At 48.4% G+C, this 27,394-nt stretch overlaps 2 protein-coding genes across 6 annotated transcripts in view; one reads left to right on the top strand and one right to left on the bottom strand.

Annotated features, from left to right (window-relative positions):
* The window catches only part of LOC149362146 (uncharacterized), a 234,574-nt gene extending 222,011 nt beyond the window's left edge, over nt 1-12,563 (top strand). The window contains exon 5 of one of the 2 annotated variants that reach the window (XM_089572924.1): nt 12,533-12,563. The gene's annotated coding sequence lies outside the window, so the exon portion shown is untranslated. Of the gene's footprint in view, nt 1-6,726; nt 6,920-12,532 lie in introns of those variants that run through there. The other variant, XM_089572923.1, reaches the window with a different exon arrangement.
* The window catches only part of LOC149362145 (uncharacterized), a 60,373-nt gene continuing 35,799 nt past the window's right edge, over nt 2,821-27,394 (bottom strand). For 3 of the 4 annotated variants that reach the window (XM_089572915.1, XM_089572919.1, XM_089572916.1), the window contains 6 exons: nt 19,025-19,105; nt 18,301-18,363; nt 16,758-16,944; nt 13,284-13,451; nt 8,358-8,495; nt 2,821-3,074 (listed from right to left, as the gene is read on the bottom strand). In XM_089572915.1, coding sequence (XP_089429041.1) covers nt 2,910-3,074; nt 8,358-8,495; nt 13,284-13,451; nt 16,758-16,944; nt 18,301-18,363; nt 19,025-19,105 — 802 coding nt within the window. In that variant the 3' untranslated portion in view covers nt 2,821-2,909. The remainder of the gene's footprint in view (nt 3,075-8,357; nt 8,496-13,283; nt 13,452-16,757; nt 16,945-18,300; nt 18,364-19,024; nt 19,106-27,394) is intronic. The other variant, XM_089572918.1, reaches the window with a different exon arrangement.

Raw genomic sequence — 27,394 nt, 5'->3', positions numbered from 1 at the left:
ATGGATGTATAGCATCTGGGTCAGCGAGACAATCGTACCTGAAACGACTGGACCCAGTACATAATTTAGGTTTGCGTCTTTCCACTGGTGCATACAGGATTTCACCTATACTCTTTATGTAGAAACTAACGAAACATCACTTACAGACAAGAATGATGCTCACGTGTTCATATATTTTCAAATGAAATAGTTACAAAGTGCCTATCAAGAGCGCTGTTTAACAACAAACCACTAGCTATCCAGCCACTCCTCCTAGGTTTTGAAGAGATATGCCAAAATGTCGGCATACTAGACACATTACCCGGCATTGCTCAAAGACAAGATCCACTGCCTCCATGGTACAATTTTCCTGCAATCTGTGATTTTACCTTTATGCAGTTTCGTAAAAAACAAACCCCACAACAACATATAATACAAGAATTTCTTGCACTTGACGAAAAATACAGAAATTTCACAGCTTTTTATACAGATGGTTCAAAGAAAGATGTTTACGTTGGATGTGCTGTGGTGCAAGGAAAACGGAGTGAAATAATGGGGCTTCCACAATGGGCATCAGTCTTCACTGCCGAATGTTACGCTGTCTGTGTAGCCACTCAACAAATAGTAAACGCATTTTTGTTTTCTTAGAAGGTGCGGAACTTTCCGGGCAGCGATACTTGTTCTGTAAGCAATCTAATTTGCTCCCAATCTTCGCCACGCAACCCGTGTGCACCAAGTTGCTAGTCCTCAGCGGCACTTAATTTCAGAGTGATCATATATATATTTTCCTGCCAAGACCCGACCGTTCCTTCACGTCCTTGACTCTTTTCGGAAGAGGAAGTATAGAGTGATTCTGCCAAGGCTTGGTCCTGTCGGAGATGATGTCGGAGTGATTGCCCACGGAGTGTCTGCATCAGTGTTGGCCAGGTGTAAGCAAGCCAGTCTTGCTTTCATCAGGTCCCAACATTTTCAATAGTAAGGTCGGGGCTTTTAGGTGGTCACTGGAGCTGTGCAATCCTAGAGTTGTTCAAATTGTCTTGCACTGAGGATGCAGTGTGCACAGGGCATCCATCCTGCTGAAAATAAAAGCACCCATCAGGGAAAGGCCCGTTGATGGCAAAAGGAAGAACAGCAGAGTCCATGATCTGATTGTATACTTCGGCCGCAAGCCTTCCAGGGATGCGGAAGAGCAGACCCAGACCGGCATAGGTTAGTGCACCCCAGGCGCTGAAAAAGATACGCCCACCTGCTGCGGCGGTGCGGATGTTCTCGTTGTCGTAGTTGCAATAAAATTGAATTCACTATGCAATTCACAGGACGAGCTCCACTTTGCAACACAAGATTGCCGAAAGCTGTTGGGAGCGAGGGGTAGCTTTGCATGACGTCAGCGGAGGCGGAGTTGGTATATGACATCCACATTCTGTTCGTTCACGCCACCTAGGATGATATCATGGAAAGTTCCGCCACCACTGCTGTTGCTACGCTGCCACACGGACTATGTTCACCTCTTTCCGTCAAGTAACGTGGCATTCATCATGGCTATGAGATTCCGTGCTCAGTTCGCAAGAGAAATTCCCGGGTTAGATTCCGGCCCATCCAAATTGTTTTTTCTGGGAATTTTTATGTTTTTATGATGCAGGGCCACGCATACATCGCTGAAACGCTCACCGCCGCCAGTAATGCTAGCTTAGTTAAAAACATTGAATTGGTTAAAACCGAAGAGCACCAATTTCGCTGATAGACACCGATCTATAGGCTAGCTGATGACCAGTGTTGCCAAGAGGTTTTGCTAATCTTTTGCCTTTTTCAAAGCACAGAAAAACTCGAGGAGACACCTAGAACAGTACTGCTGACATTTTAAACCCACACGGACTATGATATCACTGCAAAGCTCTGTATCCTCTAAGGGCAGGTAGCCAACTTGATTCCAGGAAAGTCTCTAGCACATTTTACTGGTTGATGTGCGCAACCTTTCTTTAATCTGAGAGGAAGAAAGCTTCGATTTGGCTGAGCTTATGCTTATGCCGAAGTGTACTGGACCACGGCTCTCACAAAGCTGCCGGAAACTATGGCATAAGTTCAACGCCCTCATCATTTATTAGGTCTTGAACAACAACAGCACTGATGCTGTCAGAGAGGGGAGCCGAAAACTCAAAGCACTCATGAGGTCCTAAACGTTTGCACAAAATGTGTGACAATGGCCTTTCTTACCAGACATCTGTCTCGTTACTCGGGGTTGGTAAGACGCTTAATTTGCGAAGGACCTCGTGCATGAGGTGTCGCCCTGAAAAAAAATTGAGAAATGCACCAGCAGCATGCGACTGAAATGTTGACAGCGGAATGGACAGAGTAGATGAGGATCTAAGTATGTAGCTTGCAGTATGTTTACACCATTCAACAAGGTGCCTAGACAGGTTGCCTTAGAAGATGCAACGGAACACCCACTATGGCTTCCAGTTCACGGTTGTCCCCTAGATTGCCTTTCAAATTAGTTAGCCTTTGTGGAAAACTTTTGAAGCATTTTCTAAGTTGGGTGCTGTCAACAGAAATGTGTTAACGCTCCGTCAAGATCAGCATGTCTACTGTTTCAGCCAACTGCGCATAGCACCTTTAGCAATTGCGTGAAACACTGGTGTGTTTTGCTTCCATAATTCATGGTGTAAACCGGCGTAAACACCGATTTTCAAAGAAAAGAAATAAACACTGGAAAGGCCACGTGCCGTGTTGGAGTTTCTGGCGAAAATTCTGGTGGTTACGGCAAGTGACATTTATCTAATGTTGAGTCTAGCAGACGTAAGTGACCTTCTTGGACTTTTTGGAGAGCAGTGAGAACGACATCCATAAGGGGACGTTCCACATTTATTACTATTCGTTAAAAGATGAGTTGCAAAAGAGGTGAACAATTCATACAAAGTAGGCAAGAAAAGAAACTAAATTATGTCTTCGGTATTGGTGAGGACCATGGCAGTGGTGTTGTGCTCTTCGTCCATGAAGGGAGCGTGGTCCTGCCATCCAAGCACTTGGCTAGTGAGGGCGTTTGTGCCAAGCAGCAGCGCTAGTGTCGCTGCCACCTTCACTAGAATGCCTGGAACCACCTGCGGTCGTGAGGACTCGACTTGCATTCAACCCACACTTGCGTTTATTAGTTTGTAATACTCCAACGTCACTTTTTCCTGCTTGCTGAATGTGTATCGTAACCTTCGACGATGCAATACACGATAGCCTACAAATAGCAAATTTGGACAAGTGCCATGCATGCACGTGCCACTATGTGCAGGTCCTGGCCTTGTGGCTTGAAGTTGGAGACACTCCATGTTGCGCTGAGCTATCGTCGTGTGTAGAGTGACTGGAACTTCTTTTCAGACCTGCCCACGTCACCGGATTTAAAAAGATTCTGACAGCTGCTGCTTGACACTCCCAGCTTAACAATCACCAGTGTGCTACCCTGTGCCTTCACGACGTTATTGTAAGTGTTAATCGCATACCCAATTTCAGCGATATGCTGTCTAGCACTCAGAAGAAGCGGCATACTGTAATTTTTTCTGCTGGTTTAGGCAAGCACCTTCTTCATTCATGCAGACGACAGCAAAGGGGCATTGGAAGGACGCTGCTGCTTGAAAACTTTCTACAAATGTTGATGCTTGCTTTTATGGCATCATTGGTTTTTAGCAGCCATAGCTTCCGAGCCTGGCGGTGTGAGGAAAATAAAAGTGGTCCTCTCAATGCTTTTCCGGTGACTAGAGTCTCGGTAGCTGCTTTGTTAAGAGGGATGCCGGTACGCGAAAAACTGCGCGGCGGTTTTCCAGCTCCCACGAGGTGCTATGTCATGTCGCCTTGCCTTTGTTGCCGTCATGCGTGTCCCCGAGGGAGCATGAGATACATCACTGCCATATTGCGCCCCCTATTTTAATTGGAACGCAGGACGCAGGACTGGCATGGAGTGACCTATATGCTTGCGCATTGAACTTCCCCAGTTTTACATGGATACAGCATACGGTCATTTTACATTTCGCTTCCTTTGGAACATTGCCAGGATCGCATACCGCGCGCGACCATGGTTTCTGCAGCTGAATTCCTAGTCAGTAAACTATGGCATTAATGCTTTTTTCATTCTTTGATCGCTCTTTTCATGAAATCCTCACGTAGCATTTCTGTGTGCAGCACGTGCAGAATGCTTCGCTGATGAATGTGTTCCCTAAGCGCTTTACAGGCACTACTGTGCATTGCAGGATTTACGCCCACTTATTAGCAGGTGTGCTTGTCTGAGAATCCGCCGCGGTGCTTTCGGCTGCTGGACCCATGGACTGGGAATCGAATCGCGGCCTCATTTCGACGGAGGTTTGAAATGCAAAAGGCATCCGGCGGTCTAAATTATTCTGGAGCCCTCCACAAAGTTGTTTCTTATAGCCAATGTGTCGTTTGAGAACGTTAAAACCTGCATACGACTACTTTCTCTGCAAGAATTACCAGTAGGACGGCTTGTCCATTTAATGAATGAGAAGTAAAAGAAATGGAAGCGCAGGTAATTGTGGTATAGTCCGACACAACTTAAGTCTGCAGGGAAGCTCCGCCCATATTCAGCCTGCGTGCAGAATTCCTCCACAATGAAATAGTCCGCTTTTTAAACGTTTCTTCTTACCTAAACAAGAAGCTTGTCACAAGAAATGAGCTCTTGAATTTTGATGCGTGGATTGTTTGATATAATCAAACATTAAAAAGGTTATTTTGTTTGCTGTTGCGATTCGCCAGCAGAATAATACAGGACGCCGTGGGTCGCGGCCGAGTGTTTGCAACTGCTGTTTTTTTTTAAATTGTATCCTACTATAGATCCAGTTTAGGCGTATAGCAATAAGGTACAAGTGGAATGCAGGCGTTTTGCAGACATGGAAAATGTGCTATATATGCTCCCTGCACGTTTGTCCTTTGCACGTGTACTGTGCGATGTCAGCGCACGTTAAAGAACTCCAGGTGGTCGAAATTTTCGCAGCCCTCCACTACGGCGTCTCTCATAGCCTTAGTCACTTTGGGACGTTAAACCACAGAAACCAACCAACCAACCAACCAACCAAATTCTTACCAGCAATGTTATGTGTTTTGCAGAAAAAATGGCGCTACGCTCCCTTTGATCTAAAGCTGACGCGTCTTTCGAGTCAGCCGCAGCTAACTTGTTCCAGAAAATTAGGTGCTATTATCTCTCCACTAGATTATCCGCCCATAGCTTCATTTCACTTCGTTTAGCATGCTTTCGGTCACCCTGACGGACCTCCGCTAATCTGCTGCAGTGTTCCACTGAATCCACTTCTCGCGGCTTCAGCTTGTGTTCTCTAATCAAAGATCTATTCCTGCTGTCTTTCAGCGATTCCATTATTACAATTTTCATACCTCATTTAAGCTAGTTCTGAGATTTTGCATCAGCAAGTAAGTTGCGCACGGCAGGTATTGGAAGAATGCTGCTGTTATGTGCTTTTCTTAACTCTTGCTTGCTGGTGTTATCAGTAAGGTGGTTTCATAACTATAGATACTTCCAAATCTACTCAAAACTATTCTTATTCTTCCAATTGATTTTTTATAGTCCAGTCCTGTGCTCACTAAAGGGACTGACAAACATGAAAACGTGTCATGGTATTATGGTAGAAGTCGAAACATTTTGTTTAATGACATTGTAAGGATTGAGCTTTTGAATACAGCAGAAACAAGGATTTATAATTGAAAATTGGCAGTGACTATCACATAAAACAAGCTTATGCGACTCGGGGTCACATGGTGTGATACGCCTATAATCGCAAATCTCAGTAAAATGCTGTGTCATCATAGGCGAGCTACGTTCATTCTCCGTTCATCCCTCCAATTAACCCTAAATGCCTGGGGTTGATCCCGGCCACCAGAGCCTAAGGAACACTCACTGGTACATTGGTTAACCACTTTGGTTTATTACTTGGCCTTGTATGTTAACTCTGTAATGTTTTCTTTTCTTTAAGGGCTGCATGGTGCATTGCCATGTCTTTTTCTGTGTTTGGGTTCAGAACATTGAGAAATAGGGCAGTGTCCCAGCCTGCACGTCATGTTTTGTTTTGCTTTAGTGCACCCTGCTAGAAGGGGAGCATTAACTCGGAAGCCTAATCTCTTCATTTAGTCTCCCACCGCATTTTCTCTTGCCCCTCTGGATGCAGCTCTCTGCCGGCCTCGGCCTTTCGTCTCTATCCCCCAGAGTTCGGTCGCTAGGGAGAGAGCCGCTTCTGGAAATAAACCAATAAAAGGGGCCTGGGTTTCATCGTTACGAGATGCTAAGGGGATTAGGCCAAGCATGTAAAGAAACCGAAAATTCCGGACAGCCCTGATGTCTAACGTACATTGATCCAGTTCACTTGGTGGATTGTGCATCCACGAAGAGAGAGGTTTTTAGGGTGAGTGAGAGACCTTGACGTCATTTCTGAGCTGTGCTATCCATTAAAACTGATGCCAATTTAGAAGCTGCAGTTCGTGAACTTTTATTTTACATGTGGAAAGGGGTGCAGACATAGCTAATTCACTTGCCAAGGGATCTTCTCCCAGGTTTTTTTTTCTAACCACTCCTAGCATGGAGTAGCGGACGTTGAGAGCTGGTGCAAGGCGCACCAGATTGTTGGGAGGCAGTTTCCCTTGTCACTGTGTTTGGTGGTCGGCTAGGCTGGCTGCAGGTAGTTGTAGCCGTAATGGTCCATATACCTCTCTGTAAACAGCATGTATAAAGTTTTCGTTTCTATGCAGATTGCTTTGCCTGCAAGTCATATCATCGAGCAGCCCTTCAAGCAGTGCATTCAGTTTCCGGGAGCAAGTGTATAAGCACCAACGGCACATTACTGGCGCTGTCAACATGATTGGTGCACTGCAGCGGCCCCGAAGAGCGGACAAAGACACCGAGAGAACGACGAAGTCCGGCTTTCACGCTCGACATGCTACAAGCAGGACGCAATGGTGATAACTTTTGACAAGAGGCCAGATGGAGTGATTTTAGCTCTTGCTAATAGGTGGCTTCATATAGTTTTGCATTTCTTTGTTGTAGCGTGAACCATAGTTATTGAAGAGCATCGTTAACAAAGCACCTCACTGTGCAATAAGAGCTTTGGGTTGTGCCTGGCTCCTAGGTCTAATAAAGCTAGCTGTAGTCTGTGGTGGCTGAAACTGTATTAGTTTTTTTTTCATCACTTTGCCAGCATGCAATTGCGATCGCTCTGGAGATACGTAAAAAGGAGCACATCAACTGACAGGAAAATCTCAGTGAAAATTTTCAACAGCTTTTTTAACAAAGCCGTTATAGAATTGGCTGCTTTGGACACTAAGCTAGTTCTAGCCGTACTGACTCTTGTACCCATAAACCTTTATAATATTCGTTTCTCTGCAGATTGCAGCCGTCGACAAGCCCCCCCCCCCCCCCCCCCCCCCTTCAAGCAGTACATCCATCTTCTTCGCTGCCAAGCTAGAGAAGAAGAGGAAGACCGCGGCACCGGCGACACTCTGGGACTTCTGGACTCCATCTTGGGCTGGGGTGCACGCATTAAAGCCCCCTTTTTAACTGCCGTCCAAGAGTTCAGTTTTTGGGTGCCTTCCCATGACTCGTCCTCAACACCTTCACCGAAACAAATTGCATGTTAACCTAAGCAGACGTAGCCTAGAATTCAATTGTCAGTCCCGTTAACAGCTAATCTGCGAGAAATTCAAGTTCGCCTGTTTTCATGAAAAAGCGTACCACCCCTTTCGGGACATTACATGAGGGGTGGGGATAACACGGCAAAAAAATATTATAGATTAATATTTACATTAATATTATACATTAATATTATCCAGAAGAACGGTGGCGTTTAAATGAATGCCAGCGTTATAGCCATTCGTCATTTCTACCGCACTTCTTGAGGTTTGGTCTGTGTGTTCTGGGCTTCAGAACATAGAGCATTATTTCTATTCACACATATCTCTTTGTTCGTTCTGGCTAATTGGAGGCGTAGCTCTCACGAGGCACTCCCCCGAGGCGCGCATGTCTATTCTAGGATACAACTTCTAATAAAAACAGCAGTTGGTAGCAATGTGCCATTATCCGCGGCGTCCTGTACTCCTTCGCACACCAATCGTAATGCTAATCAGAATAAGGCTTTCAGCGTTTCTCTACATCAAACAAACTCGATGCATCCAAATTCTTGGCCCTATAATTTTGTGTGCTACCTGTGCCTTCTTTAGGCAACAAGAAAAGCTTTGGAAGCGGACTGCTGTTTGCTTGCAGAGGAATTGCATGCGGCAGTCCTGAATGTGAGCGGAGCTTCACTGCAGGATGTGCCCATAGTGGTTCAGCTTCTTGAAGCGCTAGTGTAGATGGGCCAAAGGTGCGTAAGACTTGTGCCACGTACCGTGATGTCTGGGGTTATCTGTGCCGAGTCGTGGATGACAGCCATAGAAATGGAGGCCGTGGGCAGGATGACACCCACAGACGAGGCTGCTGTAAGTGGCACCGCTAGGTAGAGCCACGGGCACTTCCTCTCGCGCGCCTGCAGTGGCCGGGACGCAGGTTTAGCTGTTTCCTTTACGTAGTGTGTGCAAGCTCCAAGTCACAGCCGGAATGAGAATAGTAAAACAACGATTGCGGGCAACGCTCAACCGTGATTTAGATGATGCAAACAGAGTAAACAGCTGGAAAGAACGCAAGACGATATTGTTACGTGACGGCAAGGCAATGAAAACAAAACGACATGACAAATATTGATGCCATGAACTAATGACTGCGGGCCTAGAGCGAGCGCTTTTGCACAAGCCACTGCCCGCTCGGGCCACGGCTGCTGCTCGGGCTACTGACCAGTCTGCTAGTTAGTACGTCTAAGCTGTATTCTGATGTAGTACAGCACTGTGCCGAAAAAAGCGTTTTTGTAACTAAAAACTCGTATCTTTAAATATTGGATACAGTATTAGGTGAAACACCCTGAATATGGGTGTGCTCGTATAAGGTCGGTAACCGAAGTCCAGAGGCCATTTATTTTCAGATAAATTTTCATGTGTCATGGACATATGTGTCGACACAAAGGAATGGGCCTTATTTTTGGAAGAAATGATGCTGTTTTCATGGGAAAAATAATCCAATATCATAAGAGGTGGAAAATGTCACTTTTGAGATTTCGAAAAATCAGAAATCTTAATCCCCTCAAAACCAAAAATGACTTTTTGGTATCTAAATCTTTAGTTCAATTGCCATATACAAATTTTTGTGTTGTAAGCAGCACGAAAATTTTTGACTTCTGGAATTTCGCAGTAAAAAAAACCCAAACATTATTCAAAAAGTTCTGCTATACAAGAAGGGCAATTTCAGGACTGTGATAAGGGAAGCACTTTTAACGTGAGGCTGAAATTTCCCTCATGGTTCATCGGCCCTTCCTACTACTCTGAGGGAAAGTTTGGATTTCTAGACGGGTAAGTTTTCTTCAGTGTTACGTTGAAATTTTCCGGAATTAAAGAATGGCTAAAAGTGGCCAACTTTCATATGGATTTAAAAAAAACGGTCACCAAGTTTTTAAAAAGTTTGCGGGAAAAGCCTTTATTACCTGGTAACTCTAGAGAAACGATGCTAGGGGTGTCGAATATAATCGAATACGAATATAAAGAAAAAATGCTTTTGGATATCGAATACATGTGACTGGTACAGAAAAAAAGTTTGAGAATAAGATCAGAAAAATATTGCCCTTAATTTTTTAATATATTTTAGGACTTTGCAATTGAAGTAAACAAAACTAGACTGACTGAGCAGTGCGAAAAAGAAAATTGCACAGAAATGTATAATTTTTGATTAGACAGGACAACAGTGTGCAGCGTATAATATGGTCACTCAAAATGTATAACAAAATGAAATCAACAAAGAACACATGACTGGCAACTAAAGATGGCGTTGTGAATAGTGAAACTCATTTTTTGTACATAATATGAGAAGAAGAAATACCTGAATTATCCTACTTTCAAGTTAATCAATGTATCTCACCTCCGAAAGGAAAGTTCGGAAATGAAATCTTTTTGGGAGGCTCGATGGCACAAGCGTGAAAAGCCTGTGCCGAGCGCGCATTTTTGGCATTATGGAGGAACAATGCTGGCAAAGCTGCGAGACTGCTTCAGAAAGGAAAATTAAATGACCAGAGGCGCCCAGTTGGGTTCGGATGGCTGGAGAGTGCGCGGCCGTTTACCACATTAGCTGTGGGTTGGCCCCGAAGCTCAGAAAATTAAGAGGACGCCTTTGTGCTGTTTTCGGAACACTTTAGCCACGATATTGGAGTTATTTCCCCAGAGAGTGCGGTTTTGCCGTTGGCGAATTTACAAACTTGGTGTACGCGGTATTCGATGCCAGCCGATATTCAGACATTTTTGAATATTGTTTATTATCGAATATAAATTTCTCGAATAGAATATGAAACGACTAGCAACGTATCGGAAGTTTTGAACATTCGCACATCACTAATTATAGTGTTATCAATTGTAAAATTAAAGTACCACGTCTCGTTCAGCTATAGTTGGATAGAACTTAACTCTGCAGTTAAGCTCCGCCGACATTGAGCCTCTGCGCACAGAATGCTTCCATGGCGGAAAAGTAGTCCGGTGCTTAAACGTTTCTTGTTACCCAAACAAGAAGGTTATCACAAAAAAAATTGGTTCGGGCTTAGCTAAGGTTAAGCCTGGATATCTCGAAGCGAAAAGCTGCAGTGATGCTTACGGTTTAGCTTATGGCTATGCTTTATGATTTAGGCTATGGATATGCTTACGGTTTAGCTTATGGTTATGGTTTATGATTTAGGCTATGGATATGCTTACGGTTTAGCTTATGGCTATGCTTTATGATTTAGGCCAGGGGTTCTCAAACTGGGTTCCGCGGAACACAGGGGTTCCGCGGGCTGTCTTCTTGTGTTCCGCGAGAACCCTCACCGGCCCTGACCCGGCAGCTGATATGAGACTGGCTCTGAGTGCTACTGAGCCACGCTTTGACTTGCTCTTAAAAGGGAAGCAGTACCACCCATCACATTAGTATTTGTGTTAATCTGTGCAATAAACATTTAACTTTTGCAACTCTCCCTTTGCAAAAATGCACTCGACAACATTGCTGGTAAGTGAAAGCAGGGGGGGGGGGGAGGTCCCTGGAACTTATTGAAGGCTTTTGGGGTTCCTCCAAGCAAAAATGTTTGAGAACCCCTGATTTAGGCTATGGATATGGTTACGGTTTAACTTACGGATATGCTTATGGTTTAACTTATGGTTATGCTTTGGTTAGCTTATAGTTATGCTATACGCCTGCCTTGTGTAGTAAAATCGCGCCGCGTCATTCGCCCAGTCTCGGCTAGAACGAGAGAAAGCGCTTCCCGCCTTTTATCAATGCACTGCCTGGCAGTAGCTATTGCTTTCCAGCCGGCCTCCGCGATAAACACGCGCTTGCGGCGAACAGCAAACGATGACGCACAGGCCGCGGCAGCGTGCTCCTGTTCTATGGGCAAGCGCGCCTTATATGCCCCTCCTTTCAAATGCCCACTGCGCACGACTGCGGCGAAAGGTCAAACAGTGGCGAGGAGGAGAAGCGGTGGCGCACATGCGCAGTAGCCTGCGCCGTGCGTGACGTCACTCGTGCTCCGACATACGCCGGCTCACGCGAAACGCGGTGTAGACTAGCGTAGTGAAACTTTTCGCTTCAAAAAAAAAGATTATGAGCTCTCGAATTTTGATACATGGATTGTTTGATATAGTGAAACATTAAAAGGCTGATTTCGTGCACTGTTGCTATTGGCCAGCGCAATAATGCAGGATGCCGCGGCCCACTGTTAGCAACTGATTTTTTTTTACGTTATATTCTATATCATTACTGAAGAATATCCATTATAAAGAGCAGTGGTAGCGAACTAGACTTCTGAGTGCATATTGTTTGATTTTAGGTACGACAGCAACAGAATGTCAGAAATTACTTCGGAAGCATGTGTTTGCTTGTTAGCTTTGTTAAAAAGTTCTTTGCGTGACATTTTTTTACATCCGGCAAATGCGAGAAAGAATTCTGCATCACTTCTGGAAATTGGAGGACAATCTGTCTTAGGACCAGGTTCATCAATTGCTTACTTCAAACTTTTTCAGCTTTCAGGTCAAGCATAGCCTCTGTAATAAAACTTATACACGAGTTTCGCGAAGTTATATAACTGTGCATGCTTTGCAATTAATTTTAACAGTTAAAATGGGAGCAGCATACCTTACTGTCTTTCAGACATGGGTTCTGCGGTGGACTTGAATTACCATATGATTCCAAAGTATCGATAATCTAGAACAAGTTGACTTGATTGCATTAGATTATCCGAAGTTTTTGACAGGGGAACCTATTTAAAAACCAATTGAAAAACTGGAAACAACTTTACGTAACGGCTTCATTGTCAGCTATATGAAGGATTAATTAACTAACCAATCTCAGTGTGTTCCCTGCTTCACGTTAATTCAAAAGGCCTTGTATATAATGTAATATTTTGTGGAAACGCGCATAGAAGAGTTGCTGTTTAAATAGGACACATGTGTGATTACATGACAGGTGTGGCTTGCAGCCCTCCGCTAGGGATTCACTGCACACAGCAAGTAGGGGACACGCAGCGGCAAGAAACAATACTCCGGTCAAGGTACGCCCACAACCAGTGCCATACCTCGCCACCGCACAGCGCTGCCTGATCGCTGCTTGGCCTTGTTAAAGACGTGAGCAACCTTGTCTAGAGCGTGGAACAAGTGCGCGCTTCTGGCGTTGGCTGCTAGGCTCAAAATAGATGCATACCCTGCGTTCCTAGTCAGAATACAGGGGTGGGTGCTTGTCGGCCGTATAGCAAATGGAATGTGTACTTTGAACGAGATGCTACTCAGCGTAAAGTTCAACTGCCTAGGATATCTCTAAGGCTTCCATACTAACATATCCACATTTTATCTAGTCAGGTCGGTTTGATGACCCGGACAGTTTCTGCATCATGCAACTTGAAGCTTTGTAAATGTGCCAGTACCAGTTAAAGTGAGTACATACTTCGATTGCCTTATATGCCTTATTTCCTCAACAGCAATTGTCTTCTGTACTCCAAGCATTCAATTTTTTTTTCTCATATGATCCCACATGCCACAGAGGTCTGTCCTTCCTCTGCGTTTTAGTGCAAAGAAGGCCATAAAAGCAGGCAGGTATTCTATGCGGTGAGAGCCTTTTTTTAGATAACCTGGAAGGCCCCTTTTTGTTGCTGGCTGAGGGCCAGTCCATCACTGACTGTGGGCCAGTCCATCACTGACTGTGGCCACGCATCCCCCCTCACCAGCATGGCAGCGGCGGGAAGCAGCAACGCCACCGTGCGATGGGCGCCGATGAACTCCGTAAGCACGCAGGAGGCGCCCGTCAGCGCAGTCTGGATGACGATGGGATGTTGGCCTCCCAGTGCGCGGGCCAGCCGAGCAGACGCCATGGACGTGGCGGGTTCGAAGGCCTGCGGTGCACGCGCCACATAACGCGTCAGGGGTTCCGGCAGTAGAGCTAGACCCGGCCCGGGTGATCGGGCTTACTGGAATTCTACACTGTTGGGCGCCGCCGCGGTGGCTCAGTGGTTATGGTGCTCGGCTGCTGACCCCCAAGACAAGGGTTCCATCCCGGCCGTGGTGGTCGAATTTCGATAAAGGCGAAACTCTAGAAGCCCTTGTACTGTGCGATGCCAGTGCACGTTAAAGAACCTCAGGTGCTCGAAATTTCCGGAGCCTTCACTACGGCGTCTCTCATAGCCTGAGTCGCTTTGGGACGTTAAACCCCATAAACCAAACCAACCAACAACACGCTTTCCAGTGAAACTGCATTGATCTTGTAAACAAAATTTTGTAGACGGGTTAGATTGCCATGAGATGAGCATAAATTTACACTAAGATGGGTTAAGAACCATACGTAATCACCGACATCAATTAAAGACGTTAAAAAGTTCATACTGAAAGACGAAACTCTTAAGATTACAAGAAGTAGAACGTAGTCATCAGCCAAGATTTGAAGGGAACAGTTCGTTCTAATCGGACTATCATTTATATAAATTAGATCCCCAAAGCAGAGTCGACACACTAGATGTTACAGCACATGCCAATGATAACGAGTCGTTGGGTAATACAAACTGATAGCGGTTAGTCGAAACATTCAATCAATTTTAAAAGATTAGAGTCTATGTTTGGAGAACTTAATCTATGAAGAAGTGATTGATGCAACACCTTATTGAAGGCCCCAGCAAAGTCTAGAAAGATGCAGTCGATTAGCAAACTACTAATATCTAAGGATGGTGCTATGATATTAGTATAAGACGTATCTCAGCCGCAGAAGAAACATTCTTCCGAAAACCATGCTGATAAGAACTGAATAACGAGTTACTTTCCAGTAATGAAACGGGATTAGAATATATTATGTGCTCCAGAAGTTTACAATGATAAGGATTAAAGATACTGGCCTGTAATTTAGAGAGAATTCGGATTACCTGTGGAACTTTTAACCGACTAGGTAAGAGTTATGCTAAATATATGCTCGAATAAACTCAAATTTAAAATTAATAATGTCAACACCGCACCTAGACGATAACTTGACTTCGAATTAACATCAAAATGCCTGTAGATCAGGGGTAGTTGGGGCCATCAGAAAGAAATCACGTTTATGCATTTCTGGCCTCACATAAAAGACTAGCGAGAAAAATTTTTTGCAAAGGTAACATTTAAGATATCGCGACATTCATCACTTTGCATAGTATTCCCGGCAGTATCAGCAAGCTGAGTGACAAATACTCCAGAATTTAGATCTCAGTAAACCGACGACTTCGGCTTGTTGGTATAGCAATTTTGCAATGGAAGTGCTAACTTCGACTGAATGACACGGGGACGATGAGCAGAACGAGCACAACGATTCGCTTGTTCTCTTTTTCTATCTGTTCATCGTCCTTTTGTCGTTCAGTCAAAGTTATTGCTTCCGGGTTGGTTGGTTGGTTTATGGGGTTTAACGTCCCAAAGCGACTAAGGCTATCCATTTGAAAAAAAAAATTAGGTGGATTAGTGGAATGAAGTAAAGAAAGCTTGTTATTCAGAAAAAAATATGCTTGGTTTTTTTGACAAAAGCGATAATTTCCTAGAACATCGCTGTACTATGCGCACCAATTTTTTTTATTTCGGCGTTTTGGGAAGTATTTATCGGCTATTGAAGCGACTTTATTCTACAATAAAGCGCAGTTTTGATAACGGAACACTAGAGGGTAGACATGCAGTTTTCAATGAAGAGTGCAAGTTGAGTGTTAATTGATGTGTAGACACCTTTCAAATAGTAGGTAATTGTATTGATGTTGTTCACTTTCTTTTTGGTACGCCCTGTTACTTTGAAGTAAATAAGGCAATGATCCCTCAAACCGGACATAAAATCATAGAATCTAGAAGGTGAGGAGCATTAGTAAGGATTAAGCTAACACTTTAGACGTATTGTAGCCACGTCTACAGTCCTCGAAGAAGCTGTGCAAGATTGAACTGCATGCATACGTCGAGAAAGGCTTGGTTTACTGCAGAAGTTTGATTTATGGTTTATGGGGGTTTAACATCCCAAAGCGATTCTGGCTATGAGGGACACCATAGTGAAGGGCTCTGGAAATTTTGGCCACCTGCGGTTCTTAATGTGCACTAACACCGGACAGTACACGGACCTCAAAAATTTCGCCTCCATCGAAATAACAGCCGCGGCCGGGATCGCTGAAAATAAGGAAGGAGCTGGACCAGTTTAGTTTAGGAAAATTAGTCACGTAGCAAAAATAAGGAAAACGAAGTGAATTGTGTGACCAAATGTGTCAATACACCGTGTAAGTCATCGTAAATAGACTGTCCGATGTGTTAGGGTTGGGCTCTGAGATGTGTATCCACACCTTTTGCAGTGGGGCACGAGACTGCGATTTATTATGTGATACGGACTAGCCCCTGTCTTAGCTCTCCTGGTGAAGAATGCATCCTCTGCTGGAGGTAAGGTCTGCTGAATGAAGGAAGGATGGTAGGAATTAGGGAGTGAAAGGACAAAGAGGCACCATAGTGGAAGGCTCTGAATAAATTTCGTCAACCTGGGGATTTGTTTAACGTACACTAGTATCGAACAGCACGCGGGCGTCTTGGGATTCGCCTCCGTCGAAATGCGGCCTCCGCGGCCCACACTTGACCCGCACCCTCGAGCTGAGCAACCGAGCGCCCTATGAGCCGCTCTGGAGGGTGCTTGAATATGGTCTGGGTATCTATTGGCACAATGCTGCTGCTCCAGACCCTTTACCAGATAGTGACACGGTTTGCCAGTGGTTCTTCATTTACATCTTCAAACATTTCAGCATAGAATCGTGGTCCCTTCGAGGAGAGGAACATAGGATGGGCGACTTAAAAACGCGACGCTGATTCTGACCGCACCATGCGTGACCGATGTGGTTAAAAACAGTGTAATGCGAGGTCCCAGCAGTGCTATCAAGAATCTTTTTGGAAGATTATGAGCTCGTACATGTCACACTGAGTTGCAGCAGCGTATTAAACAGCTTCATTAAATTGCTCCGCTATTTCTTTTACGGCTTCCACGCCGACATGTAACGACAAAGTATGCCACCTCTTTTTTTTTTCCTTTGGTATACAGCTACGCGGCACTGCCATCATGGCAGCAATACTGCCGGTATACCTGTCCACTGAGCGCATTCCTTTGTTTTAGAGCTGCCTAAGCACAGTCTCGTGGGGGCATGCTTCCCTCGCCCCCAGTGTCTGAGCCTCACCGACCAAGCAGCCTCCGTGGCCAACTGGCAGCCGATGAGCAGAAGAGCTCCCCACGGCAGCGAGCGTACGACGCGATCCATGGACGGCGACCTCGCGCCGACAGGTCTTGACTGCGTGGGTGCCGAGAGACACGCTAACAGCGGCACCAGGGCACCGTAGTCGTCCAGGAGCTTTTGCTCGGGCGTCCTGCATTCAAAGGCCAGTGGTGAAGACGACGCTCGTGTGCGCGGATGACAGATTCTTGTGGGCTAAGAGGGTTGGTGGTCGAACATACTAGTTTAGGATTCAGCGCAAGCCAGCTTTTGAAAAAGAATTCAGGCATGGCGGGCGGTAATTTCGCGACCGTTTCTCTTTACCCCACACTACTGCGGGGGTACGCTTGCAGTTCTCAACATTTTTTCTTTCAATCTCTGACTTCAACGTCTTTTATGGCGTCTCTGGTGGCGTGTCTGTGCTTTTTAATAAAGCACAAACAGATGCATCGCCACTAGTCGAAACAAAGCAGCCGCGGCGGCTCAATGGTTATGGCGTTCGGCTGCTGTCCCGAAAGACGCGGGTTCGATTCCGGTCGCGGCAGTCGAATTTCGATTGAGGCGAAGTTCTATACGCTCTTGTACTGTGCGATGTCAGTGCACGTTAAAGAACCCCAGGTGGCTGAAATTTTCGGAGCCCTTCACTACGGTGTCTCTCATAGCCTGAGTCGCTTTGGGACGTTAAACCTCCATAAATCAACCAGTTGAAACTATTAGCAAAGACGGGGCTAAGTTGCATAGATGGAAGGTGGTCTAAGGTTGAGTACCGTGCTAAGCTTGTCAACTACGATAATTTCAATTAGCTATTCTGACTGTTTTGACGAGCTCTTATCGTGCTCGTATAGGAGATCATTACAAAAAAAAAGGTGGTCGCGCTACTGTTGCTGAAGAAGCGCGAATATTTTTGAGCCGACATAGCACTGTCGAGGGAATGACTGAAAGCTCAAGCAATAGGATAATGTTTCAGTTGCTTGCTACTCTTGTTGACCAAGGCGGCTAATAAAGCGAAGGCGCGAAACAATCACTGCACAACCTCTGGAAACATGTCGGAACGAAGCTCATTTCTTGATCTTTTTTGCGAGTGGAGTGAAAAGCTGGTGTTTACCTCTTCAAGTTCGAAACATAGCGGCTGTACGCAATGCCACAGCCTAAAATAAAACAGACGGTATCAACGTTTGCCAAGTTCTTAGTCTTCTCCAGCCTCTCTAAGCTCACGCATACGAAGCCACACATTTCATGATAAATGTTTCTCTTTGCGAACATATCGCTGGCACGTGGATTGAGGCGCAGATGACCATCTGAGGACCTGTTCCACTGGCGCTGACGTATTCACGTTATTGTAAAGTTTAGGATGTTCTTCAAAAGTGTTCATATTCTAACGCATTTTTTTACGGTAAGCGGCATCGGGTGAATGCGGCCACATCTCACACTTTGAGAATGTTTATTAGGAAATAAACACTTCGCACACTTCATCAGCCCGCGTCAGAAGAACTACTGAAGAGCCCCTTACTTGACAGAGATGCTTCGAAGAATCCAGATGCCTAGGCAGAGCAGCGGAAACACCTCGAAGTACCTGCAGAAGATAGCCTCATGGGGTCATAGAACATTTCACAGGGAAAAATGCAACCGAAGCATGGCGCGAGTGCGAAGAGCAATGTATTTAAGGCGGAACCACAAATCAACAAAAAAAAACATCTCCTTACGTGTGGGCGTTTGGTAGGTAGGGTATGCAAAGGAAATGGCCCATTGTTGGATGGTTGCGAGCCTTTTTGCCCTTTTTGCCCTAGCATACGAGGCTTAAACTACTTGACCAAGTCTGTGGCATTTTGCCTGCGACATGGATACTTAAATAAAGGCAGGACCGCGCGAATAAGACAGGAAATAAGACAGAAACTTAGCTGCTGATAACGGATGGCGCACAATCGCAACTTTTTACAACGGAAGTAACGTCTGGTTGTACAGCCTCTCATTTAGTGGAAGGGATGCAAACGCCTTCGTTCTCTGCCGGGCCTTTTGCAAAGAACACTTCTCCTGCTAAATATGCAAGAATAATCGCGCGGCGGCGCGCACAGCAAGGCGCTATAAGATGGCTATTCAGGAAGTCGTGAATAAAGGATGCATGTACTCGGAGGTTCGAAGTGGCATATACGCCATCAGTGCTAGCATATATCATTATCTCTCTATTAGCGCTGTCTACTCAATATTTTTATTTTTGCTGCATCTAATAGACTCACCTTTCGATGGCGACGCTTCGATGAGCTTCCGTTACGGCAGCGTGGCACAGTTTGGATGCTTTGGAGTCCTCTACGGCGTCACTGAAAGGACAGTAGCACCTCGATTGCGTGAGTAAAGCTTGAGCTCATCTTGAACGTCGAAAGCCACTCATGTTCACTCGCTTTAGCTAGGGAGCGCTTTTCGAAGGGACAAAATGTTAAGCAATTCTAGAACAAGAACACTTCTCCTTTAGTGTGTGCATCTTTGATGCTTGTGGTGTGCCACCCGAAACGACTCAAAAGTGAGGCAACCGGAAATTTTTGGTAGTCATAAAAGTCCCTTACATGGACAAAAACTCCGCTACAGCACTACAGCACTGCGTTCATCTGTGCAGCACTGCGTACGTCTGTGAGCCGTGACACAGATGGCTCAAAAACAGCAACGCATGTCATGGCTACAGTAATACAAAGCGAATAGGAAAAAAAAGTTACCACCACCGAATTGCGCATCACTTTTCACCGCTGAAGATTATGCTGTTTGCAGCTGCAGGCAGAATATTAAATACGAACATTGAAAGTAGCAAAATCTGTACAGTTGCACTGAGCCTACTCAGAGCATTGCATTCTAGATATTTGCTTAAATCTTTAGTCACAAGCATCATACACGACATATAAAAAGTCAACAGAAGGACATATCACAAGGTACTGCTGGGTGCCGAGCCATATCCGGATGGATGATAAGAGAGCCCTGTGCAAGCTCGCAGCAACAAAACCAGAAATAAACATGCCCCACAAAGAGTGCATGAAATTAATACACAGTTCACTGAAGGATAAATGGTAGGCTACTTTAGATAATGAATTAAACAGCAAACTTTCTAAAGCCCATCTTGGAAGAATAAAAGTCATGCAGGCATCAGGAACGTTTCACTGAAGTAATTTTGTCATCTTGGCATCGGACTCACGCTCCTTACATAACTGCTTACTGACAAAGCAAGGGAAACCAAAAAAAATCTGGCGGTAAGCTCACAGTAAGCAAGGTGTACAAAATTGGTGTATCAGGTAGCCCTCCGTGCCCGACATGTGGTGTGCGCGAGGATCTCAAACACTTGATCTGCCACTGCCAAATCTTTAATACCCATCGCAAGGCACTGTTATGTGCTTTAGGACTTCGTCAGGACGGCCCCGTGTACCTAGAGCATGTCCTTGGACCCTGGACTAATGCGATTTCGGCTGAGCGGGGGACAAAAGCACTCTTAGTTTTTCTAAGGGACACAGGTTTAGTGCACATACTTTGACAATCATGTGTGTTTGTGAGTGCTTGAGTGTTGAGTATGTTTGATGTCACCTTTTTTCTCTCTCTCTCTTTTTCACCCTCTTCTTTCACCCTCATCTGGAGTAGCATGCCAGGCCCGTAGCCAGGCAGACCTCTCCATTATTCATTAGTCTCCTCTCCTCTCTCTCTCATGCAAAAAACTTGAAAAACTGAGAAGTAATGTACTCTGTTTTACAATGAACACATTCCTTTTCTTCTAGCATTCCTTTTAGGTGAAATGCACTTGATGATCTGGAACGTGTTTTAGGCTTTTAAAGTAAGCAGATGTCTTAAACGAACTGTGGAACACAACAAAAAGATTTTAGCCTGTTTTGTTTAGTTTTGTGCGCTGCTGTTTTATCCTGACTTTACAGCGCGTGAGTTCGGCAGGTTCCCACAGCACTCGTTTCGCTGTGTGTCAGTTGTGGGAATCTGGCTTTCCGCCGTCGCCTTTGCGCGGCTATGCCGGCCTACCGCGTCGTTTCTCCTCTTTCCCTTGCTCCCGCCTCAGGCGGTGGAGAGGCGGCTGGGTGACTAATCACTGTCATTTAGCCACAGCTCCGCCCCGGCTCCCCAAGGGCCTTTGCCATTGGCGCCTTTTGGCGGGATTTTCGGGACCCGTTTGACCGGCCGCGCACCGCGCGACCGTCCGAGCGGGGCCCAGAGAGAGATCCCTCCGAGACAGCGTAAGGTGCGTACGTTACTGTTTGTCCGTGCCGGCCTTTGCCGTTCGGACCAGTGCTTACTCGAGCTCGCCCGCACGTGTCCTCTGACCTGCAGCGGCTCGAGCCTGTCCAGCGGGGTCCAGCGACCTCTGACAGGCGTACCTTGCGTTGAATGCCCACTCTCTCTCGCAACCGGCCCAACGGTCGACACGAGAGAGAGATCACAGCACTGCCGCGGGGACATTCTCCTGCAGCGGCGTGCTAGCGGTGCGCATTACTCGAGTCGCTTCGTGCGCGCAGCGGAGCCTTGCTCCTCGCGCGCCCCCGGGACGGGGTGACTATTGAGTGTGTGTGTATCAGCTGGAGGACGATGTGAATAAACGTCTCCTTTGTGAACTTGGAGGCCTCTTTCTTTGCGGCGAATCGCTCACCTCCCAGCGGAGGTTGAGTGCACCGCATCGGTGTCCCAGTGGTGTGTGGTGACGGCTGATCGGGGCCCTTGGCTCGCGCGAAGCTCGAACCCGCGGTGGGTGGTGGCCTGTGTCCACGTACAAACCCACAACTGGCGCCCAACGTGCTAAGTCATTGGCGCTTACGCCTTTGATGGCACACTAGCCGAGCAGGTCGCCTTGCCGATCACGCTTGCGCACCATGTCTACCACCCCCAGCGGAGCACTCGGCAGCTACATGTCGGCTCCCTACGGAGTTGTAGCGTCGTTTGATCCGCTGGCTGCTGTTCCTTCGAATAGCTAGACACCGTGGTTGGCCGCGGCCCCCATCGGGGTTTACTGCGGCACAACCCAAAATGTCGACCACGCGGCTCCCATTGGAGCTGTACCGGGAGCACCCTGCGGTGCATCCGCTGGTCACATGCCTCAGCTGTGCAAGCTTTCCGTCCAGTGCGAAAGCAGTTCGTGTCACGCTGCCGCAACCGGCAGTTTCGAACAGCAGCAGCCGTGCCCCGCGAGCAGTCAATTCTGCTCTGGGAACGGCGAGGCGCTGGCCCGGTTCCCTGTGGAAACCACGCCGCTCATCGAACTAGGAGCCTTGCCTCCCTCGTTCGTGCAGCCCGCCCAAGCCTCCACTGAGGCAGGGGTGCAGTGCGCTCAGTTGGCTGATGCGGCTCCGCGAGCCTGCGGGTCGGCTGGCGCGCTGGGCTCTCCTGATACAGCATTACGACTTTTCGGTGCAGTATCGAAAGGGGAGCACAAACGTGGTAGCTGACGCGCTATCCCGTGCCCCACTCGCCAGCGGCGCCTTGACGCCTGTAGACGGAGGGGGCGAAACAGCGGACGAGCCGCCGGGCGGCAAGGAGGGGGAGCCCGCAAACGGGTTAACCCATTCCGCTAACCAGGCAAGCAGCGCTTCGCAAAGCGGACGAGAGGCAAAGCTCTTCGTGAGCGCCTCGGAGTTGCCGACGCGAACGGAAATTTTGGCTGCAAACCTGAGTGGGGACGAGACCATGCTCCCCTCTGGGATGACTGGAATCGTTTTCAGCCGTAAAGAGCTACTGAAAGCCCAGCAAAATGACCCCTTTTGTCGCGAGGTGAGCGACGGTCTCAGGGAGACGGAGCGCCGTGACGCTACTTGTATTGTAGCGGGCGCAGGGGGGCAGAAGCCAGCGTGTGTCGCGGCGAACCCCGGGGATTCATATTTGCTGGACAATGACGGGCTCGTGCTGAAATACATAGCCACCGATGACGAGTCCATCGACCCGTTCAAGGTGGTTATCCCCAAAAGTCTGAGGGGTGCACTGTTGAGATTCTCTCATGACGAACCACTGGCCGGTCATCTGAGTGGCTCCAAAGTTTTTGCAAAACTGAGTCAATCGGTGACGTGGCCCGGCATGAAGCGTGACATTTTCCGCTATTGCCGTTCCTGCCATGTCTGTCAAGCGGTGAAGTCACGGGGCGGCAAGCCGCCTGGAATGATGAAACCAATTGACAGTGTGCGTCCGTGGCAGATGGCCACCTGCGATTTGATGGGGCCTTTCCCCAGGAGCAAGCAGGGGTTCATTTACCTGATGGTAGTCGCTGACCACTTTTCCAAATGGGTTGAGTTGTACCCCCTTCGGAAAGTGTCAGCACGAGCGGTGCTGGATAAACTCCAGGAAGTGTTCTGTCGGTTCGGCTTTCCGGAAAGACTGATCACGGACAATGCGTCCTATTTCACCGCTCGGGTGTTCGGTAACACGTGCCGTTCCCTCGGAATCGAGCACTACACCACTTCACCCTACCACCCCCAGTCCAATTTGACCGAGCGAATCAACCGAACGCTCAAGCCAATGCTTGCGGCCTTTGCCGAGTGTCAAAAGGATTGGGCAGACCATTTGAGCGAGTTTGCGTTCGCCATCCGAACAGCTGAGAATCGCTCAACTGGTTTCTCTCCCGCCTTCCTCAATTTCGGGAGGGAGCTGGCGAATCCGATGTCAAACGTCGTGCAGAGCCAGCTCGGGGATGAGCAGACGCGGGCAGACTGCTCTGCTTATGCGTCGACGCTTCGGGACCGGCTTGGTCGGGCTCTCAACAGAGCAAGGCAGAGTTTGGCGGCAGCCAGAGCCCAACAGAAGGCTCAATATGACCGCAAGCACCGCCGCCTGACTTTTCAGGTGGGTGATCTTGTCCTGAAGCGCAACCATGTTCTTAGCGATGCGAGCAAGGGGTTCTCAGCCTCGCTCGCTCTTAAGTGGCTTGGTCCGTACCGAGTGGTCAGAGTCTGGTCGCCACTCGCGTACCTGCTGGAGGATCCCCTTACGGGGAAAACCAGCCGTGCCCACATCGCAGACCTGAAGGCCTACGCGTCACGGTCTGACGAGCTTGCGCCGGTACCCATTGGTATCAAAGGCAAGCGCAAAGGCACAACTGGTGCTGCGGAACGCAAGCGTACGGAGCACCGGTACAATCTGAGGCGACGGTCACCGGTGTGATTGATGCCGGACGGCGGACTTTTCCGCAACCGAAGGCACGCAGCCTCAGCTAGCTGGCGAGCTTTCTCGTCAGGCCCTACCTAGGCGAAGCACGGTGTGTTATTATTTTTTTTTTGCATCATACTCAGTTCCAGCCTTGCGTGTTTATATATTTATTTATTTCTTTTGTTTGAGTCAGTTTCTAGCCACTTTCGTTTGCCCGCTTGCTCGTCTGTTTTTGTTCTAACGTACCCAGATGTACATAGGCAAACTTCAGCCCTCTAGTGCTTGCTCTTATCTTCTAGAAGGAATAGATTGGATTAGGTGTCGTTTGTACAGCGCGCCTTTTCTCATTTCCGGCCCGACTGTGGGTGGTTGGCTCGTTAAGGAGCCGTGTGTCGCGGTGCGAGTTTTGTGCGGCCCGTATGGAGGGGAAGTTGGCGGGGCGTTTGGGGCGATGGGGGGCGGAAAGTGCACCCTTTGACCCTCGCCGCGGCGCCTCTGGACGCTTCTGATGAGGGGATCGTTGTCGCCGACCGGTGTCCGCGCACGTGCTGGTGTACGTGTGTTTGTGTTTGTGGCTGTGTGTGCGCGGAACCATGAGCCGAGGCGACGCCTGTGAGTTGTGCCGCTGTGATTCTGCGTGAGCGCGACGATGAGAAGGACCCCTCGCTGTGGACAAGGTTACACATCTGGACGCCGCCGAACGTCCTCGCCCGTTTCAGCCGGCGTGAAAGGGGTGCACTAACTTTCTTGTGCCCGAACGTGATGTCGTGTCCAAGGGCGCGAGGTCAGTGCTCTGCCGCGGCCCCGTCGTCATCAACGCACCCTACATCAACGGAAAGAAGACCGCCATCTGTCGTCGGCCCTCCCAACCTGTTCAACTTGAAGTCTGCGAGCGGTGAGTCGCCGACAGGCCCACTGGGCCGCGCCATCGAACTTTGAGGCTGACATCCACCTGTCACATAGTTGTACAGTTTTATTCACATCTTCTTGTGTACCGTGTATATAATCTGCAAGCTGTTTTGATTTACTGAAGCGTATGCAAGTGTTGTTTGCCTTGTTTTTCCTTTGTTTTCTTACGTTGTTCTGGCTGGAACTTAAGGGTAGCTAATTTTTTTTTTGTGTATTCATTTCTTTATTTTGGAACTGAAGGGTAGCTAGTTTTTTTTTGTGTATTCATTTCTTTATTTTGGAACTGAAGGGTAGCTAGTTTTGTTTTGTGTATTCATTTCTTTATTTTGGAACTGAAGGGTAGCTAGTTTTTTTTTGTGTATTCATTTCTTTATTTTGGAACTGAAGGGTAGCTAGTTTTGTTTTGTGTATTCATTTCTTTATTTTGGAACTGAAGTGTAGCTTATTTTTTTTTGTGTATTGATTTCTTTATTTTGGCCGCGTGCTTTGCCGATGGGTAGGAGGGCATTTAAGGAGAGGGGGATGTGGGAATCTGGCTTTCCGCCGTCGCCTTTGCGCGGCTGTGCCGGCCTACCGCGTCGTTTCTCCTCTTTCCCTTGCTCCCGCCTCAGGCGGTGGAGAGGCGGCTGGGTGACTAATCACTGTCATTTAGCCACAGCTCCGCCCCGGCTCCCCAAGGGCCTTTGCCATTGGCGCCTTTTGGCGGGATTTTCGGGACCCGTTTGACCGGCCGCGCACCGCGCGACCGTCCGAGCGGGGCCCAGAGAGAGATCCCTCCGAGACAGCGTAAGGTGCGTACGTTACTGTTTGTCCGTGCCGGCCTTTGCCGTTCGGACCAGTGCTTACTCGAGCTCGCCCGCACGTGTCCTCTGACCTGCAGCGGCTCGAGCCTGTCCAGCGGGGTCCAGCGACCTCTGACAGGCGTACCTTGCGTTGAATGCCCACTCTCTATCGCAACCGGCCCAACGGTCGACACGAGAGAGAGATCACAGCACTGCCGCGGGGACATTCTCCTGCAGCGGCGTGCTAGCGGTGCGCATTACTCGAGTCGCTTCGTGCGCGCAGCGGAGCCTTGCTCCTCGCGCGCCCCCGGGACGGGGTGACTATTGAGTGTGTGTGTATCAGCTGGAGGACGATGTGAATAAACGTCTCCTTTGTGAACTTGGAGGCCTCTTTCTTTGCGGCGAATCGCTCACCTCCCAGCGGAGGTTGAGTGCACCGCATCGGTGTCCCAGTGGTGTGTGGTGACGGCTGATCGGGGCCCTTGGCTCGCGCGAAGCTCGAACCCGCGGTGGGTGGTGGCCTGTGTCCACGTACAAACCCACAACTGGCGCCCAACGTGCTAAGTCATTGGCGCTTACGCCTTTGATGGCACACTAGCCGAGCAGGTCGCCTTGCCGATCACGCTTGCGCACCATGTCTACCACCCCCAGCGGGGCACTCGGCAGCTACATGTCGGCTCCCTACGGAGTTGTAGCGTCGTTTGATCCGCTGGCTGCTGTTCCTTCGAATAGCTAGACACCGTGGTTGGCCGCGGCCCCCATCGGGGTTTACTGCGGCACAACCCAAAATGTCGACCACGCGGCTCCCATTGGAACTGTACCGGGAGCACCCTGCGGTGCATCCGCTGGTCACATGCCTCAGCTGTGCAAGCTTTCCGTCCAGTGCGAAAGCAGTTCGTGTCACGCTGCCGCAACCGGCAGTTTCGAACAGCAGCAGCCGTGCCCCGCGAGCAGTCAATTCTGCTCTGGGAACGGCGAGGCGCTGGCCCGGTTCCCTGTGGAAACCACGCCGCTCATCGAACTAGGAGCCTTGCCTCCCTCGTTCGTGCAGCCCGCCCAAGCCTCCACTGAGGCAGGGGTGCAGTGCGCTCAGTTGGCTGATGCGGCTCCGCGAGCCTGCGGGTCGGCTGGCGCGCTGGGCTCTCCTGATACAGCATTACGACTTTTCGGTGCAGTATCGAAAGGGGAGCACAAACGTGGTAGCTGACGCGCTATCCCGTGCCCCACTCGCCAGCGGCGCCTTGACGCCTGTAGGCGGAGGGGGGCGAAACAGCGGACGAGCCGCCGGGCGGCAAGGAGGGGGAGCCCGCAAACGGGTTAACCCATTCCGCTAACCAGGCAAGCAGCGCTTCGCAAAGCGGACGAGAGGCAAAGCTCTTCGTGAGCGCCTCGGAGTTGCCGACGCGAACGGAAATTTTGGCTGCAAACCTGAGTGGGGACGAGACCATGCTCCCCTCTGGGATGACTGGAATCGTTTTCAGCCGTAAAGAGCTACTGAAAGCCCAGCAAAATGACCCCTTTTGTCGCGAGGTGAGCGACGGTCTCAGGGAGACGGAGCGCCGTGACGCTACTTGTATTGTAGCGGGCGCAGGGGGGCAGAAGCCAGCGTGTGTCGCGGCGAACCCCGGGGATTCATATTTGCTGGACAATGACGGGCTCGTGCTGAAATACATAGCCACCGATGACGAGTCCATCGACCCGTTCAAGGTGGTTATCCCCAAAAGTCTGAGGGGTGCACTGTTGAGATTCTCTCATGACGAACCACTGGCCGGTCATCTGAGTGGCTCCAAAGTTTTTGCAAAACTGAGTCAA

This window comes from Amblyomma mixtum, chromosome 2 (genome assembly GCF_055824585.1).
Source record: "Amblyomma mixtum isolate Tamu chromosome 2, ASM5582458v1, whole genome shotgun sequence".
Taxonomy (NCBI): domain Eukaryota; kingdom Metazoa; phylum Arthropoda; class Arachnida; order Ixodida; family Ixodidae; genus Amblyomma; species Amblyomma mixtum.
This window is presented reverse-complemented; position numbering and strand designations above follow the sequence as displayed.